Here is a 19,412-nt window from a genome sequence, read left to right on the forward strand (position 1 = left end):
TTCTAAAGTTTTGATTTCATTCCGCTTGCATTCACTTGTTTCAATCGTAAGCATCATCTTACTTTTGTTTCAAATTTCAAAGGCGAAGTTCGTCTGTTTACTTAATTAGTCGGTCCTCGAATCTATCTTTACACTTCTCTGTGTATTTAGTTCTGGACGATCTAAAAAACTATTTCTTTTCGATTCTGTCTAAAAAAATTTCGCTGAAACGTTACACGCGATTACCGCCAATCAACGGCGATATAGAGCAGTTACAAGTGTTTTCCTGCGACGTAGTAAATGTAATGCTTAATTTTAATATTACCTGTATAAATATTTGAGGCTTTCGTTATTTTGCTTCTCTCTATAATTCCCCTATGAAAAATCTATGGAAAAGTCAGCTCTAGAGTTAATCCGATTGCAGCGCCATCAGTGAATAAAAGCAACACTCAAATAACTAATATCTTAATTAATAATCAATCGATTATGATTACAGCATCGACACAAGAGAACAGTGATCATCTGCTTGATCGATATCTAGAAAAATTTCTTCAACGCAAGTATTTGCAATAATTTTGTTCAACGATATTTTGTAATACTCAACAATCGTGTAACAAATTCTTTAAATATATAATATTAACCTAAACTTTGTTAATTTCTTTTCTATACATGAAAATAACATTGCGTAGTTAATAAAATATATTTCATGCATGTAAAATTTACATGGGATCTAATCATACGTATGTTTTATATATGTTTACCACATATATTTTTATGCTTGATTAAAATTCTTAATCATTGCAAATATTTTCTATAAGTTTGCGTATTTGTCTTTATTCACCTTGCGTCACGTGTAATCATGCTTACAATATAACTTACGCATCTAAATACCTAACGCGAATAATGAAATTCTTTTTATTCACCAAATGAAACACGCACCTTTCGACGAGTACCATCGTCGTCGTTTTAATATTATCCTGTTAAATAAATAAGCAAATTCGAATCGAACGTAAGAACGCTTTGGCAACATTTACTATTAAATCAAATATTATTCGTTGGCCTGGGTTTTCCCCTCCGACATTCTCAACCGAATAAGCAAACAATTAGAAAAGGAACATATACAAACTGGGATAATTATTACCGCTTCGTACAAGCTAAACGCATATTTTTAAATTAAAGTCTCTGCATTAAATTAATTAGTGTATACTTCAGTCGAAATAAGGGTTTCGAATTTTTCATTGGCAATATTTGTGCGATTTTTGAGGAATTAAAAAGAATGTAATAAATCACAAAAAGAAGAAAACGTTGCATCCAATCAAGTATCATACAAAATGTGGAAAAGGAGAGCGTTTAAAAAATGTCAAATATGAAAGTGCGCGTCGATCAGCGGCGTGAATAATCGTTTTGAAAATTGAATTCGTTAATTTAATTTCCATTCCAGCTAAAAAATGCTCTCGTTTTGACTATGCGACTAGAATCGGACAACAATTCATCTTTCAAAGAACAGCCATTCCTGCAGAAAGTATCCATTCAATTCTTGCTTACAGATTATTGACTCGTCTATGACATAAACAATTGTATACATAAAATCAAAAATCATCCCTTTTATAAGAATTAACGAAAAAGTTCAGTGGTGGCTAGGTATATTGCTTACTCTTACACTCTTAATATTTTTCGTAACAATACCATATACCACATACTTGATACATAATAAAAATTCTTGACATCTTTGAGTGGATTGACTTTACAATTAATCCTAGTTATTGGCTCATGTTGTCCGTACCACGACGGTTAATGATACAAAATTATGTGAAAGAGAATCCATTTCTATCGCTTTTCTTCTTTTGATTAAATTTATAATTTGAAGATTTATCACATCCAATGACTTGAATAAAAATTCTAGTTGTGTTCGTTATGACATGCCAAAAGTGTTTTTATTAGCAATGATTTAAATAAATCAATATAAATATAAATAACAATTTGTACAAAAGTTTCATACAAAATAAATTATGCGATATAAATATTTCTAAATGAAAAAAGTAAACACTCTCTATAAGACTGATTGCACTTTGAAAGTAAAAAGACGTCGGCAAGCTGCCCGTTTTATTATTCCTAGCAGCACAAAATAGTCACGATAGAAAATAGTAATTATAAATCCTCTTCTTTCTTTTATTATTTTTTTTCATTTCTTAAGTGGTCATCAATTGGGATTGCGATTTCGGTCTTCGATTATTACCTATCGTCTTTTTTTACTATTTTCTACGAAGAATATCTTAGCTCGTTTTGGAGGTAGGCCTAATGAAATTTCTTTTCTGGTTTTCTTTCTCTATACTTTCTGACTTCTTCAAAAGTAATTCGTTTTTTTTTTATCGTTATTCCGGTAGAACAGGACTTGGGAACAATTCTTTATGTTTGCTTTCTTTTCTTCTCGAGCAACGTGAAAAAAGATGTCGGATGTTCTTACGAAAGATCGAAATATATATCGATCACGATATATATTTTTTAATATTATCCATACTTTACGTATGCAGATCATTATATATTCTTTATGATATCTCAACATATTTATACATTTCCATAACAATAAATATGTCAAACATATTAAATGTAATAAGAATATATCAATTGTTTGCTGACGAATTTCATTAAAATCTAATATTCTTTCTTCATTATTAAATAGTTCAATATTAAATGATACATTCCTACTATGTTTTTAAATATTATGTCTCCATCCTCGTTCTACCAAATTTTGTGCTAACTTCATAAAGAAGCGTAAAGAAAAAAGTTCACCAAGAAATTTATTTTGAAATCGTTCCTAGACAAATGAAAGTTTCAAGACGTCTCTAAGGAGAAGCTCCTTCTTCTTTCATTAATTCTATAATAACGTGTTTAACGCGTCTCACGCGTTAAGCAAGTTATCATGAAATTTATTACTAAATTCAATGTGCAACATTTAATATTATTGTAAAATTCAATGTGCTATATCTTCAAGTAATTTCCACTCTATCTCTCTCACCACTTTCACCCTACTGCAACCAGTTTTTACGACTTTGAATTAACAAAGACTCCTAAAAAAAATTTTCAAGGGCCATTTCTTGAAATGCATTTCCACAACGCCTTTGAAAGAAATCTTATTGAAAAGCGTTTTCAAGGAATGTTCCTGGAAAGGGTCTATAGAAAAAGTTTTCAAAAATTGTAGTGTGCTTTAATTAACCTTGAGCTTGTCATACTCCACTGTTCCATTAGCGTAAACCTTCTTCCCTACTTTGTTATTAGATTTAGATAGATAACTCTTCTGGAAAAATTTAGCGAAGAGTACGAAATAGCTGAAGTACATGAGCAGACTAAGTTTAACGTTGACACGCGTAATGTGGCAATCGATTTGGCCACTTTCCAGGTACTGGTGAGCCGAAATATTTATAAGGCAACCAATAACCATTTGTGCTAATTGTAGCGTAGTGATCAGCATGGCGATCCCCTTTGGTGGTCTATATCGCATTGCTTTCAAAGCGTAATATGTGTACATTATGGAGTGAACAAAGTAATTCATTACGACAAACCACCTGGCTGATGCTGTGTATTCCGAGTATGAGAACCACGAGTAGAGAAGAACAGTTATATGATGATACCAATGTAAAAAGATTAGTGGCTGTTTCCGTAGCACAATGAAGATTGTGTCACCAAGTTCTGGAAGCTTCGACAAGACAAACATCCACGTCCAGAAACCAGACACACAGTCTTGTTCAATGAAGCTGGAAAGAAAATATGCAAGCATTAGATCAAACTGTCCGGCTTTGAAATTTTTCAAATATTCGTATGTCGGGGGTATCGAGATCGCAGTACATTTTCTAATAAATACATATACAAGCATTGAATTCTACGCTTGAGTAAGACTTTTAAACTATCAACAGCTTTAAATATCAAATATAAGAAATGGTTCCATGATAATATCTAACTTATAGATAGTAATATTCAAACTATTATGAATATTTTACAGAAAAAGATACAGAAGTGAAATCACCTAGGTATGCAAACACTATGGTAAAACCCATAATGCCTTAACACATGAATCAACTCTGGTGCTGTTCTAGTAAATCCAATAATAGAGAACGTTGCAAGCAGTGTGTTCCATAGTGCAAGTATGCCTCTCAGTTCAAACTTTGGTCTATTCGACATGTAATGCTGTCCTCCAAAAATTAGGATCATGTAAATGCCACAATAGTAAAAACAGTTTGTCCAATTCTTTGTCATCCATATCTTAGTATCCATATGAATGAATGTCTCTTCGAAGTTGAAGACATATGAATAATTAGGTACAGTGACCTCCATATAATCCACTTTATTCATCTTGAAGTATCTTTTTTCTATCCGCTGGCCGCAGAAGAGTTAAAGAAATTACACTTCCTCTTGTCTCCGTCGCCTATTGACTGGAACAGAGAAGAAAGCAATCTTTAAGATATTTTTTTAATCTAGAAAATTAAAATAAAAATTAAAAATTTTGCAAACGATAAATTATAAATACGCTACAGTAAGGTATGCTACAACGAACCACGTCAGAACCAACAAGTTTCATGACTCAAATCAAAATATTGTAATAAACTGTACAAAGATGCTACAACGAATACGAAGAAATATCAGCTACTCCCCCGATTTTTTCATTCCGCCCTCGCTACGATGATTGAGAACTGCCACCAACTGACGATTCTGAGTCTTTTGAATTTCTCTTTTCCTTCGTTTAGTAATATTTATTTTCAAACAAAAGAGCAATTGCGTGAGAGAGTATTTGTTACCGAATAAAGGAGTTGACAAAGAGTATTTGCCAGCAAACAAAAGGGCTGATAAAGATAAACGCCTAAACATATAAATGAATAAAAGCATAAATCCACAATGTGGCATGAGCATGAGAAGGAACTATGAATTGGTATGTATAATTTTCTATATAGTGAATCGTACAGCATATCTGTGCGTAACAATAGTTATTACTATTATTACATGCCATATCAACAAGAATTATCCCGCTTCTTCAGCAATTAGACGACACATCGATATCGGCACATGTTTGTTAGTTAAATATACATGTAGAGTATTCCAGAATAGGTGATACAACCAGGCAGGAGCTTATTCTACGTAAGTCGAAACCCTTATGCAATCGCTTGTTGAGAACACGTGCTAGGTTCACGATGATGTTGCAAGACAAAGCGTTTTTTTTTTTTCTCTTTTTTCTGTTTTCTTAAAGAAGTTATTCGCAGTACTTAAGGATCGTATATACATTTTCCAGTGCATTTTGGTTTGGTTGAGATAAGGCTGAGATGAAATAAATATTTGGTCGAAGACCGTGAGAGCTGCGAAGACATTCTCAAGGTCATCTTTCCATTCTTAGTAAGTAAGTCGATCACAAGAGAATATTTTGCGAAGTTTCAATCAAATACCCATGGATCAGTTTTCACAACAGGATAAATTTTGGTTGTACAGCACGTACTTCGAGTCTGATAAGATATATTACTCTATTAATGATATAGCTGCATAATTATTTGATAAGCGTCTAGATAAGACTAGGGTACAATGTTTATAAAAGTTTTCAAAAGCAATACAAAAATGCTATTGATGATTAATTGAAGAATTATCGCGTTTCACGGAGGTATTGATGTCTAAATTTGAATCGTTGAATATAGACATTTTATGGCGAAGTAACATTATACATAGGTAATGAAATGTGTGAAATATGTGAGAAGTAAAAACCGGAATTAATTGAATATGCTAAGAGGACTGTCCAATTTATAGCGAACATAGAAATAGAAAATATATGCAAATAAAAACAGCAGGCAAATTATGAAAACGAAAAGGAAAGTATGTAAATAAATTTTGCTAGTTTGTACAGAGTGGAGTGAAAATTAAAGTAATTTGCATAGAAATAGCATACCATCGTTTAGGAAAATGTGATACTAATTACTACGTAGTAATAAGGACAAGAATAACACTAGCTCGAAAGCATAGTAAAAACCAACATTATATCAAAGAAATATCATTACTTTCCTATTTATAGTCATAACCCATTTATTATACGAGCTCGTAGTAATAATTACTCACTACATTTATCGCTAATTTATCACCTATAAGAGAAGCGCTAAGTTGATAACGTAAACACTTTGCATATTTATTTATGCATACTGCCATAAATTAAATAATCCTCAGCTTATTAATGATTGATCAAGTATAGTGTCAATTACGAAATTGGTGGAATATTTGTTTTATAATTTATTTGTATGTAGATTTCTGTGACCGATTGTATGTAATTCTTATTACATAGAATCTATACAATTACACTGCAAATATTAAATTTGCAGTAATAACCATGCACAATATATTTTATTATATATGTATTACTATTAATCAATTTCAGCGGTTTAGAATTGGTTTCAATGTTAAAGTTTAATATTTGTTATACCAATAAATTATCTAACTCTCTAATTCTAATCTAAATAGTCCAATTTATAAATCCTCTTATTATATAATATTTCGCATTTTAGAAAATTATATCAATTTAATAAATTTATGTGATAAATTTATCACAGTAAAATTAAAATATCCAGGACTATTTCCTTTTTCATGTTATCTATACATCATACAAATAAAAAAATATAAAATGTAAAATTTGCACCCCCTGTGAGTGACAAATGAAAATTTGTCAAGTACGTGTTTTATCACGCAATAGTATACTATTGGTAAACTGGTAAAACGCAAAAAGAGAAGTATGTTGTATGAGTTATAACTCTTGAAAGTCCAAGTAGCGAGTGAATATGCATACATATATATTAATGTACATTATCAAATATTACTTTATTTACATATTCAAGTATTCCTTTTCAACGTCAAATAATCACTCGAATGAATTATAATTTCTGGCTAAAAGAAATAAATCAGCTCCTTATGTATAAGTATCGTGGAAACTAAAAGTTATAATAATAATAAATTACATTACATTTGATACATCTCTTTTTAGAAGTCAAACTGATTGACTATTTGTTTGATTATGATCTATAGTAAATAATTCACTTCTAAAATTTGAATTTGTCTCTTCTCCCTGTTCCTCGAAAAATTCGATAAAACAAATCCTTCGCAATTCGAAGATTGTAGCTCTTCCCTTGAGATTAAAGTTCGATATACTTACGTATGATATATTCGATTTATATATACGCACATATAATATAATTCTTACAATGAATTATGTCATGCTTATATATATTTGGAAAAATCACAATCGGTACTTAAAATTGGTTTGCATTTATTATCTTTTAATTTCACGATTGTAAAAGCTTTTAATTAAAGAACAGTTCGATTATTAGGTTAAAGATCAATATTATACGTGGTACTCGTTTAATATGTAAAATAATCCATAATGACGTGTATTAAGCATACCGCTGTACAGTGACCTCTATTGAATTGCAATGTTCGTGAGATTATTACATTTATTTAGAGTAGTGTTATTAAATTTATTATTTGTCGTTTTTTGTAATGTATTAACATTTCCTTAATATTTTAAAAGCATTTGTACCATTCTGGACGGGTAGTGACGTTACACAGTGTCTATATAGATTTCCGTTTCTATCGTTCAATATATTTTAGTATAATTATTATCAGCGTTATAAAGCTTCTTATAATTATCTCAAAATTTTGTAGAACGCAAACGAAATAAGATAATTTTTTGTTAAAAATCTGTCGTAAAATTAAATGTTATTATTATGAAGAAATTTTCTATGTATTTTTAAGCTACAATAAATGGTATTTATAATAATTTAAAGTATTGAAATACTTATAATCGGCAGTGCATATCAAAGCGCGGGCACACTAGTCTTCGAAAGTTCAACTAAAAGTCGCCAGATGTCTCGTAGGAGGCACCAGTCTTAGCATTTAAGAAATCTTTCCTATTTTCTTTATTATTATCATATGGCTTGAATGACTATTCCTCTATATTTACCAGCGCGAAAATATTGCATTAGAGTATTGGTATTATCTGCACTAATGCGATTTTCAAACAATACGTAGTTAACTTAGAACCCAGAATTCTTGCTTCTTTTGCTTTCTACAATAAAAGAGTAGTGGCGGGAATAATCGTTGTAAACTCACTTCTCAAGAAATTTAAAGGAAATTAGCTTTCAACTCGATTAGAAATTAGAATATCTGCTTCTTTTGCTTTCTTCAATAATAAATAACGATAAAGAGATGCATCACTAAGCTCTTTAAACAAGAGCCCGGGGTTAAAAGATCATTTTTAACTATTTCTAATAATGTGCTCATAGGATGCATCATCATAAATTATGTACACATCATGTATTAAAAAAATGTATTGAAATACATATTTCTTTGTAAAAATAATACGTGTAAGGATATATTGCAGATATAGTACCTATTTTTTGTCGACGATTTGGCTGAGATTATCAATGAATTCTGATAATACAGCTGTATTATTTCTTTAATTATTGAAAATACGGAAAAATGTTTTATATATAATGGTAATATTGACAAATATATCTTGCATTTTGTTATAAATTCACTGTTTCTTTTTTAATATGTTATAGTTTATACAATTCTAAAAATGCTTAATTTTTACCTATTAAAAGTAAGTTTTGACTTTTAAATTAAAAGAATGTTATACATTTTATACATCAACACGACTAAATATTATACATGTATTAAAAGAATATTTTTTGTAGTACGCTGTGAGTTATTTGTGTAGCGTGTTATAATACTCTTAGGAATGACAAATAAAACGTTCAGGAATCGAGTGGAATTATTTACGAAACGTGGGGCTTAGAATGGCTGGCGTCCGGTGTATCATATTCGATATAGATATTATGTTATTAAAGTGGTAACTTGTTAATGTTCGCTTTTTCTTATGAGTAGCTTTTTTTGAGCTTAGTTAAAGTAATTAACAAGCAAATAAAATAACTAAAGTTTCGTAATTAATCTTTGCACAAAATTATATAAAAATAAATCATATGCAATCTTTCATTTATTTACATATACGTATGTGTTACGTATATATATGTATAATTATATGTAGATATAATAGATACAATGTAGGTTCTGAACAGCAAATTGACAGTACGTGGGAGATTTTAAACAAATTTATGAGTCTAATATCTAGTAGGTTTTCCCCTCGGTGAATATACTCTAGTTTCATCATACCAAGGGGGAAACCATTAATTTACACCGATAGGTAATATCAAATAATATTTTTTAGAACTCATTTTCGAAGTGGAAGAACTTGATACTCTACGAAAATAAAATGGAAAATTTGATTAAAAAAAAAAGAAAAAAATACACTTCATTGGAAAATAAGAATATGTATTGTATATATCTTTCAGAGTATAGGCAGTAATTTGTATATGCAGAAAATCATTAGAATGATTTCCTAAATTTAAAGTCATCTAAAAGTGACAGGATATTAAATCTTTAACTTTGATTTGATGTTAATCGCAATTCTGTAAGATGTAAATTTTATTTTTCGAAGGAAGATCCTATACATGTACTAAAACTGTCAAGATAATTTTATCTTATTATTCGAAACCAGCTACCTTTTTAATATTTCAAAGGAAGATCCTATACATGTGCTAAAACTGTCAAGATAATCTTATCTTATTATTCGAAACCAGCTACCTTTTACATTTTTTATATTCAAATGTGAAATGTTCCGACCGAAAACTAATTAATAACTCAAGTCTCACTATAGCGCCGATAAAATTTCAAGCGATAAATAATTCTATCACTGTCGCTGGCATCTTTAATTACAAACTGTACATAAATATATATATATATATTGAAGACCATTGATATAATAATCGTCGATATAAAAGTTGAAAAATTGTAATACAAATTCACAAATGAGACAAATGCTTCGTATAACGATAACTCTGTATTGTTAAAGACTATGTGCTTAAAGGCTCATTTACAATTATTATCTTAATTTATTCCGTGGTATACCTCATTTAATATTTCACACCACGACCCACTTTTCCTAATCACTCTCTGCTTCCTTTCTCTTTTTCACTGCGCTAACAGTCTTTAAACATCCAGACACACTTTTCTCGCATTTCCCATTCAAAATTTTATCCACTTCTAGAGAAAATATTCATTTTGAACGATGACCTACATCGTGACACGTAGTTCATTTTCATTTTCTTACGCAGCTCGCTTATCAATACAATTATTGTTATTTCTATAATTATTACGTTTCTATAAACAACCGCTTATATAAATAAATGTCCGTTCACAGAATTCTTGCTTTTTTCGTGCGTCATTCTAAATGTATTGCCTTGTAATATGAACCTCGATATCAAAACATCGGGAGTTATTTTCAAGACTATGATTTTACTGAAGAATGTTTTAAATGAAAGTTGAACGGTTTCGGAGGAGGACATAATTTAAAATATTATGAGTACTTTTTTCGGAGAATGCGTAGAGGCCATACAAAGGTTAAGTTCGTTTCTTTAAGTGGTGCTATGTCTTTTTCAACACAATTATGTTTACATACTATATTTATCGATTCTTCGGAACATTCTACGTGAAAAAGAAATTAAGGTCAAATATTTCAAAAATTAACAACGCGTAAGATTTCGTAGTATGTTTTGACGTAGAACGTATTGAAGAATCTATATGTGCAAAAAAAAAAAAAAAAATGCAATAACAACTTAAAAACTTGACATTTACATGTGCCCTCTGTGCATCCTCCTACGGAAAAATTAATCGCGTCAAATTACGTTCCCCTCGAAACCATCCAACTTTTATTTGAAATATTTCTCGACCAATCGAAGTGGTTTCAATTACGCGCCAATTACACCCGTTCCAATTAGGTTTATCCTAACATATAACACACAATCTATCAGCATGTGAAAAAAGGTGAAAGTAAAAAAATTCCCAAAATTGCTTCCCAAAATGAGTTGCTTATCATATAGAGTAATTTATCGCAAAATATGTTAAATCTGTTATTAATAAGATAGATAATATATGTATGTATCTACATTAATGTACATGTAGACACTTAAGTGAAATTCGTCCCTTGGAAAATACTATCTTTACGATAATAGTAGTATTTTTACTATCAACTCGAGACCATCGTAAATTCTATTAGAAGGCCTCATTTCCAAAAGAATTCGTTTTGAAAATTAGAAAGAATTTGATGATCGTATTCCATTATCAATTGTCCCTGAGTAAGACTTGTTTCACTATCTATCGTTAAGAATAACGTTTCCAAATTGACGCTAATGTGGAAATAGAAAATGTCTGCTGGAGACAATTGAAAGTACGACGGGAGTTCAAATGCGCTAAACCGGCCAATAAAATTCGTTTTCTCTCTCTCTTTCCTCGTTACAAGTTAACGCAATGAAATTGTACATTGCTGGAAAGTTAAAATACCGATATGCTATTTGCTTTACAGTTGCAAGTAATGACTCAACTATAATTTTTTTTCGATGACTATAAATTATTCTTGAGAAGCTTATCGCAATTACAAAGATAGATACGCATATTAATTAGAAACGCCACAATGCTATAGCGACCCAAGTCTCCTCGTAAGGCAAGTTCTATAACCTCACTTACAACACTCGGCTCGTAAAAAGTACCAATGACAACTTTTTTTTGCCTCTCTATGTTATTAACTCAACGACTACAAATTTTCAATAATGTCATTGTGGTAACAAACGAGCAATATATATCAGTGACAAACGTGGCTTCTTTCCTTGACCCGTGAATCATATCGCGAGTCTCACGCGATGCCGTAGGGCAAGAGGTTAAACGATCTGGCAAGTATCATCTGGCTATTATCAACAACAAGAATGTCAACAAGTTAGGATTCTCACGCGACTCGTTCCCCTTCCATTCTTCGATCGTACGTTCATTCGACAGGCTCAAATTGTGAGGTCATAATTAAACTAGGCATAAATTCGATGAATCAGGCAAATTTCGAGTGCGAATACACGTGGACAATAGCCATTCACTATCTGGCCATAGGTCAGAAACTTATCTGAGCAGTTATAGAAGGAGATATATTTACAGGAAATTGTCTCTTTTTCTTAACCCATTGTATGTAATAGCCAGCGTTATAACTGGTAAAGGAGAACGAAAGGAGAGATATAAATCACGGTGTTGATATCCAACATGCATGCATGAGTTACAGGACGCATATAAAAGTTTATATACGTTCATATGACGTTGAAGTGTACAAAAAGTGACATCAAAAATATTAAACGACGATGAATATCCAACGATTCTTAAAACTATATGATATTTCATTCTGATATGTTTTCTCCTCTAGGTTTAGATTTTTAGAATTTTTGCGACTGCAGTTACAAAAAAATTGTTTACCGTTTACATAGCTTGCAGTTATAAATAGTTCTGGATTCCGGTTAAATTAATTTAACCCATTTGTATCCAAGCGCGGATTATTATGCGCGCCTGCGACTTCTTATTTCAGTCGCTAAGTATTCTTTAGATGTGAGAGATCACGTTTGATCCGTTTGTCAGTATCTCGCCTATATCAGTTTATTGTATTGACCATTTTAAAGAATTCCATGAGAAATAATATGATTTAATTTCTTATTTCCTATTTTTTTTTTTTTTTTTTTTTAAGATAAATAATTTTTTCTTTTTTCCTCTGTTATAAAGAATGTAAGATGCGATGTTTGCAAAGTAACATTACCAATCGTTTTGTACAGTAAATTTTCGATAAACTCCATGAAGAATTCCAATATCATTTACTGCACCTACGACCGACCGCGCGCGGTCATAGGGACCAGTCCTCTTAAGTAGGGTCATGATGCAAATGGGTTAATCTCAACTGTTAACTCGGCAATTAAGAACCGAGTTTATGAAAAAACATTGAAGATTAATTTATTTCAACATTTCGCTACCGCCGTTTAAGGAAAAATTTAAGAATAATTTATAGTCATCGAAAAGAAGTTATAGTTGAACCGTTACTTATAACTGCAGTTTAAGCAAATGCCATATTGGTATTTCAACTTTCCATCAATATACGATTTTATTGCGTTAACTTAAAAAAAAATATTCTCAATGTGCTACATAATACGATATATATTTCTATATATATAATAAAACAAAATGTTCAATAGTTGTAAATGTTTGAATACAAGCGATTTTCAGACCTTTTAGTCCACATACGTGTAACGCTGAGGGCTGTAGGAAGCAACTAGTGCGTCATATGCGTGCGACGCATGTAATGGGAAAGATAAGCTATAATTCAGACATATCACCATCCCGATGCAATAACGACATAACTGCGAATTTGTATTTGTAAAATACGTAACTACTTGCGCACTAAAATCTAATGTCTCATCTTCCGACTATACAAATTTCGTAACTTTCAGGGTACGTCCCTGGCCACTAGGTGACCGTTAACAATGCCGTTATCGAAATATTCGTTATTGGCTATCGCATTTCGTAGCAATATCAACGTACATAAAAGCGTTATGTTCGATACAAGCGAGAAACTTTTTGACGCTGTTCGATAAAGTTTTTTTTTCAAAATATTAAGTCGTTTGTTGAGCAATGTTAACCAGAAACTCGATATATTCAATACTTAAATAAATATAAGAAATAAATAATAATATTTTGAACACGTTTTGAAAATTACAGACCAACTAGCATGGACCTATAGAGTGGAAAATATATCTCGTTAGTAATTTCAAATATACAATTCATATTTTCGACTTTTTCTCGACAATTATTCAATTTCGAACAAATAAGCCTCTTTAATTTTAACAAACTTCGATTTTATTTAAACACATACAGTTTTACTAATAATTACTTAAACGAATAATCCTTGTAATGAAAATTAAGGGAGATTCGTTTAACTTTGCGATGAAATAATTCTCATTACACTGTCAAGTACATTACATTAGCAAAAAAGAAAGGTATTTTCGCACGCATATAGCGGAATACGTTTGTGAGACTCGAAACAATGTGTCAGCACAACTAACAATCCGATTTGCAAGAAGGAAGAATGAATAATGTCAGCACAACTGACATCTCTATTGTGAACAGGTAAAATAACATATTTGATTCACTTCGCTGTGTAGAATTAATTCATTTATAATTATAAATGGATAATTACGTACTGACAAATGGGGTTATCATAATTGCATTGTAATTGCGATAATCACTAAACGATTATTTATTTCGTGCACGCAACAGAAGATTCAGTTACTATAGAATTTACTCTGTTGCATAATGGATTCTTGTATCATAACTTTACTTTTAAATTTGATGTCAGTACCCCCGAAATAACTTTACCTTTTTGCAAATTAATTCGCAAGTCAACAAGTTCCGAATACATAAATAGAATCCGATAATATTAGTGGAAGAAAGCAAGCTATAAGAATTTAAAAATATTGCGAAATTTTCTGACCAAATATGAAGATAAAGCTGTATTAAACATAAATAAATAAGATTATTTCATTTTTGTAGAGTAAGAATTGCTCGATATGTAACGTAAATAAGCGATATATAATTACTTAAAATCGTGGAATTACTGTTTCTTGATTGTTATATAAAAATTACAAAAATATAAAGTACTACTACCGAGTAATATCGTTATTAATCTATAAAACGAATCTGAATTCATTTCTTCAGAAATAAAATCTAACGAAGAAGAAAACAGAATTTACGTCGATAAAAAACATTTCATTATTACATAAGGAACAACGTTCTGTTCTATAATAAAGATAATCATCGTGATTTTTATTTCATCTTATGTAACTGTATTAAAATCGTTTCGTAATAATAATAATGAAATAAACAAGTCAAAGAATACAAAAAGGACGAGACGAATAGATGCATAATTTTACGTTCTGTTTCTATCTCAAACGTGTCTAATGGAATTTAAAGATACTCATTGTGAAAGTAAGGACGAAAAATATTACGAATAATTGTTATCAGATAAAATAAGCATGAAAAATAATTAAAAATAAAGAACATGATATAGCTGTTGCGACGCGAAAATAAAAGTGCAAAACAAGATAATTTTTACGGTAAAAATCTATCGTACGATTATATTATTGTTAGAAAGAAATTATATACGTATTTATGTGTTCGAATATTAACACCAGTAAAACTATATGCTAGTACAATGACAGTTATTAAAACCGTTCGATGACAGTGTTACCAGAAACAGGGACAAGTGTCCCTCGACGTTACCATTGCCACTCTACCCCTACGTCGCATGTCTCACTCTTGCGTCTCTCCACGTCGCGTCTATACAACACAACGTTATTTGTACACCCGACTCCCCTCTCCCACCTCCACTTGCCAACAGTCTACATACAACTACAACGATAGTTGTAGACTGCGATGAGGAGAATAGAACGGCAGTGGGGGAACCTGAGGGACGAACTTGTCCTGTTTCTAGTAACGCAGTTCGGGAGAAGCAGGGCGATTCGGATAACTAAATCGTTTGGATAATAGGAGCCCACTAACTCTCTCTTCCACTATCGTTTCTTCGTTCGTATAGGTGATAGGAGCTAATGTTCGTATAACTGAATTTATACTCACCTATTCGAATACATAGGCGGTGGAGCAATAAGTTTAACACGTTGACTACCGCGCATATTTTCAATGAAATCTCCTTTAGACCACGAGTGCCGCTGTACCAAGCGTACTCTGCTAGATACTTCCACCGATATTTTAGATAACTTAAAATCTATACCCTAATTCGTTACAATGTCGAAAAGAAAAATGGAGAAGTTATTTCTTAGTGAGTCAAATAGCAGTGAAAAATAAAACTTACACAAATTCAGATAGTAATAGAAATGTAAATAGAATTATCGTCTGATTCTGATTCGGATATTGATACGTGTAATCATAGTGATAATGAATGTAATGAAAATACTGTTAACGAGATTTTACAAGAATTAGTCATTGAGGAAGAAAGAAGAACTGATAATACCGAGGAAAGTACAATTCAATTTGGTGAATGAAATGAATTTAGTGGTTGGCAAAAGTCATTTCCTTTCCCCAAGACAGGCGGCCTCATTAGGCAATTACCTGGCGATATCAATCTATATGATGTGTTTGAGCTGTTCGTCGATGACGAAATAATAAACTTACTTGTATCAGAAAATTGCAACAAGAAAGGATGTAAAGATTAGAAGATTTAGAAAATTATTAGCTGGAAAATTATTAGGGTTGTCTGAAAATACAAAAAACCCTTGCATTCGACGGAGTCAGCATAATATCGCCGTTCGGAAAAATGATTCCGGAAAAAGCATTAGACGCGCATGCAAACTATGTTATGCAGATAAAAGACGTCGAACGGACCGATCAAAGACACGGGAGAATTTAAAGAAAACAATAACTCATTGTCCAAATTGTCCCGACTAAACTCAGCTTTGTATAGAATGCTTCAAAATTCTAAATAATTTTCTTAATAAACCATTTTCGTATTACTTTTATAACAATTTAATAGTTTTATTACTTCCTGTGGAATATCTTTTCAAATAACTACGGTGATCCTTCTTAAGTAGCCAAATAAGTGTCACCCGAATACGCGGCCCTATCAGAAACTTTGCTGTCACCCGAATACGGGTGACGTGGCAGTCAATGTGCTAAGGAGAGACATATCCCATTCCTCGATCATTAACTCTTAGTGGCGGCCAAAAGAATTGTACCTAAGCGTATATTATAATATATTATATATCTTTTAATTATATATTATATAATATATATCATAATTGTACTTTACCTTTAATATAAATTGGTAAATTTTGAGAAAAAGGTCATAAAAGAAATGTAAGAATGATATTTACAAAATTTAAAACGGAACATATTATTATGAAATAAAGGGAGAATAAATTAATGCCAATTGTATTTCAATATTTGTTGAAAATCACACTAATAATACTTATTCAAAATCGTTAAGAGAAATGGAAAAATCAGTTCTCTTTTATAAACACAGTACTTGCAAATAATAAGAAGAATCATGATTTGGTCATAGTTTGATATAGAACGCGTAGAGTATAAAGCATAAATACTGTATTCTCAATTATATGTAACACAATTTCTAATATTAAAATACAAAACTAAATGATAATCCCATGATGCGCAGTAAGCGTGAGGATTACTTGCTTGAGAACAAATGAGCTAGTATAACATCATTGAAATAACATTCTAACGTTATTATGAACATTTATAGTTATCCGGCTATTGAAAATGTGTAATGTTTACTTACTACTACTCACACAAATAATTTACTTAGCATTGATGATCACTAATGTATACACCGTGTAATCCTTTATTACACAGATTACAAATTGTGCGCGATGTTCGCACAGGCCCGCCAAAAGTTTTACTCTCGTCCTGTCGATGCAAGATTATTTTGTGAAACATAAGCAGATATACTGTTCCAAACAGTCTTATCTAAAACCTGTGACTACGGTCTCAAGCAAATCTCCCGTATCGGATTTTTATCTTATGGCACTGGCGTATACACAATCTCGGTATCAACTATCGCGGAATATAACAAAAAGCTATAAACCCATAAGCAATTTTTTCAATTTGTGGAATATCTCACACAGGATTTCCGCAGAGAAATTCAACCATTTATAACGTTTTACAAATTTAATTTCAGATAAAGTTGTCTCGCGATGCGAATAGTAAAGCGGGACCGCATACGCAACGATACATCGTCGTTGGTACTTTTCACAAGCGTTGCTAACAACGATATATCGTTGTTCGGCACTAAAACGGTTAACAGAAGACGCATTACGATTGGTTTTACGAATGTCATTAGTTCGGATAAGCGGTACGCCGCGAAGGGTTAGTGCAATAACAGGAGCTCAGCACCGAGTTCGATAAATTGCGCATTCCGACGATGTTCATTCATGGTAGATAGAGTTCGAATAAATCGAGTTCCATTGTATACGTGCAGTTGGTTTCGACAAATCACAGTCCATTGTGTATACCATGTTTAAACGATGAATTATTTCCTACGTTATTCTCACGTTATCCAAATGCTTTCGTTACTCACTGGAAATATACGTACAATCGCGATTGCGAATTGATGCCCTCGGATAGGTAAAGCACAGGAATTACAGCATATGTTTGTGTCACATTTTTCCGAGAATGATAACGTGTGATGCATAGAATTCAATGTTTAGAAGTTAATGTTGCCTGGTTCTGACGTACGAATAAGCAAATGTTATGACTTGTATATGCGCGAACCAATTCAATACTATTGACAAAACAGAGGAAACATGGGAAACGAAGAAAACAACGGAAAAACATAGGGCGATTAAGATTGGATTTTACATCGAGAAGCATAATTTGAAACAATAACTTTTGTAGAAGTTCTATTATGTTTTTTTAAATGGTTGCCGTATATTCTTCTGCTGGACGAACAAAAGAGTGTAAGTCAGAATTATTAATTTTCCAGAGGTGCACTTATAACATAATCCATCTTACGTTGCGTGATATTTTACAGTTGTATTGCATAAATTCATAAGAGATGTTTTTATACATGATAATAAATAAGATATATGGAATAAGATTTATTTATCAAACATGTTAATTACATAACTAATATGTAATACGACGATTATGAATGTAAAAAAGATCAATATTTGTAATTTTGTATGGAAAAGATGACAATCTGACTTGCACACGTAGATGAGTCGTAGTTAGACATTTGTATTTCAAATGTACTTTTTTACATAGCACGTTTTTTTTCAGGCGATTACCATGTCGCTTGCATATTAATGAACAAAAAGAACAAATTTATCATATATGCAAAAGACACGAATATTTCCAAGTATTATAAATTGTTACATCAATTGAATATCAATACATGTACATAAAAAATTCATTAATTTTTAATCAACTATTTTAATCGACAGCTTTAAACGCTATATTTCAAACGAATGGAATGCAATTCCATGAAAACTCGTTAGAAAATTGTACAAAATTGTTCTAAAGTTATATAAAACCTAAAAATTCACATTGAACATTTTCAAATTTTTCTGTGTTAATTAATACAGTTTTGAAATATCCTTCAGATATTTTTTATAAATAAAACATTAATCTATTCCTCTTTAAAATCATTTTTTCGAATATTTTTCTACTTTTTTATTGATGTATTTTATAACTTCATTAGGAATAGAATATTTTCGTGTTTCATTATCACCTGTCCTAATACGTCTTATCTATTATTGTGTACTTATAACTTCCAATCAGTTACATAATAACCACTCTTACTATAATTTTATTAATCACTATTCTTATATAAATAGGAAGAATTAAGAATTCTCACTCTTCAAAAATATGATGAAATGACTAGACTCCGGATGTTCATGCATTTATGGGAAACTGAAAAGTGCAAAAATGCTCGGAATACACATACGTATACAGTACGTGCTATTTAACTGGAAACG

General features: G+C 31.3%; 1 protein-coding gene and 1 long non-coding RNA gene across 2 annotated transcripts; one reads left to right on the plus strand and one right to left on the minus strand.

Moving 5' to 3' along the window:
• Positions 1 to 273: 273 nt before the first annotated feature.
• LOC100646637 (elongation of very long chain fatty acids protein 6) lies at positions 274 to 4,326 on the minus strand. The gene is made up of 2 exons (XM_003401777.4): positions 4,001 to 4,326; positions 274 to 3,731 (listed from the first exon to the last, which is right to left on the minus strand). The coding sequence occupies exons 1-2, from the start codon at positions 4,324 to 4,326 to the stop codon at positions 3,185 to 3,187; spliced, it is 873 nt and encodes a 290-aa protein (XP_003401825.1). The 3' UTR covers positions 274 to 3,184.
• Positions 3,730 to 7,040, plus strand: LOC105666634. Its single transcript, XR_001099447.3, has 4 exons — positions 3,730 to 3,866; positions 3,977 to 4,900; positions 5,007 to 5,106; positions 5,258 to 7,040. It is a non-coding gene; the product is annotated as an uncharacterized LOC105666634 (long non-coding RNA).
• The last annotated feature ends 12,372 nt before the right edge of the window (positions 7,041 to 19,412 follow it).

This window comes from Bombus terrestris, chromosome 16 (genome assembly GCF_910591885.1).
Source record: "Bombus terrestris chromosome 16, iyBomTerr1.2, whole genome shotgun sequence".
In the NCBI taxonomy this organism is placed as follows: Eukaryota; Metazoa; Arthropoda; class Insecta; order Hymenoptera; family Apidae; genus Bombus; species Bombus terrestris.

What these genes read in the sequence shown, in the direction of transcription:
- LOC100646637 (XM_003401777.4), bottom strand. Translation starts at nt 4,326, where the DNA reads ATGAATAAAGTGGATTATATGGAGGTCACTGTACCTAATTATTCATAT. An exon ending in CATAGTGTTTGCATACCTAG is followed by an intron (nt 3,732 to 4,000) that starts GTGATTTCACTT and finishes TTTTCTTTCCAG; the next exon opens with CTTCATTGAACAAGACTGTG.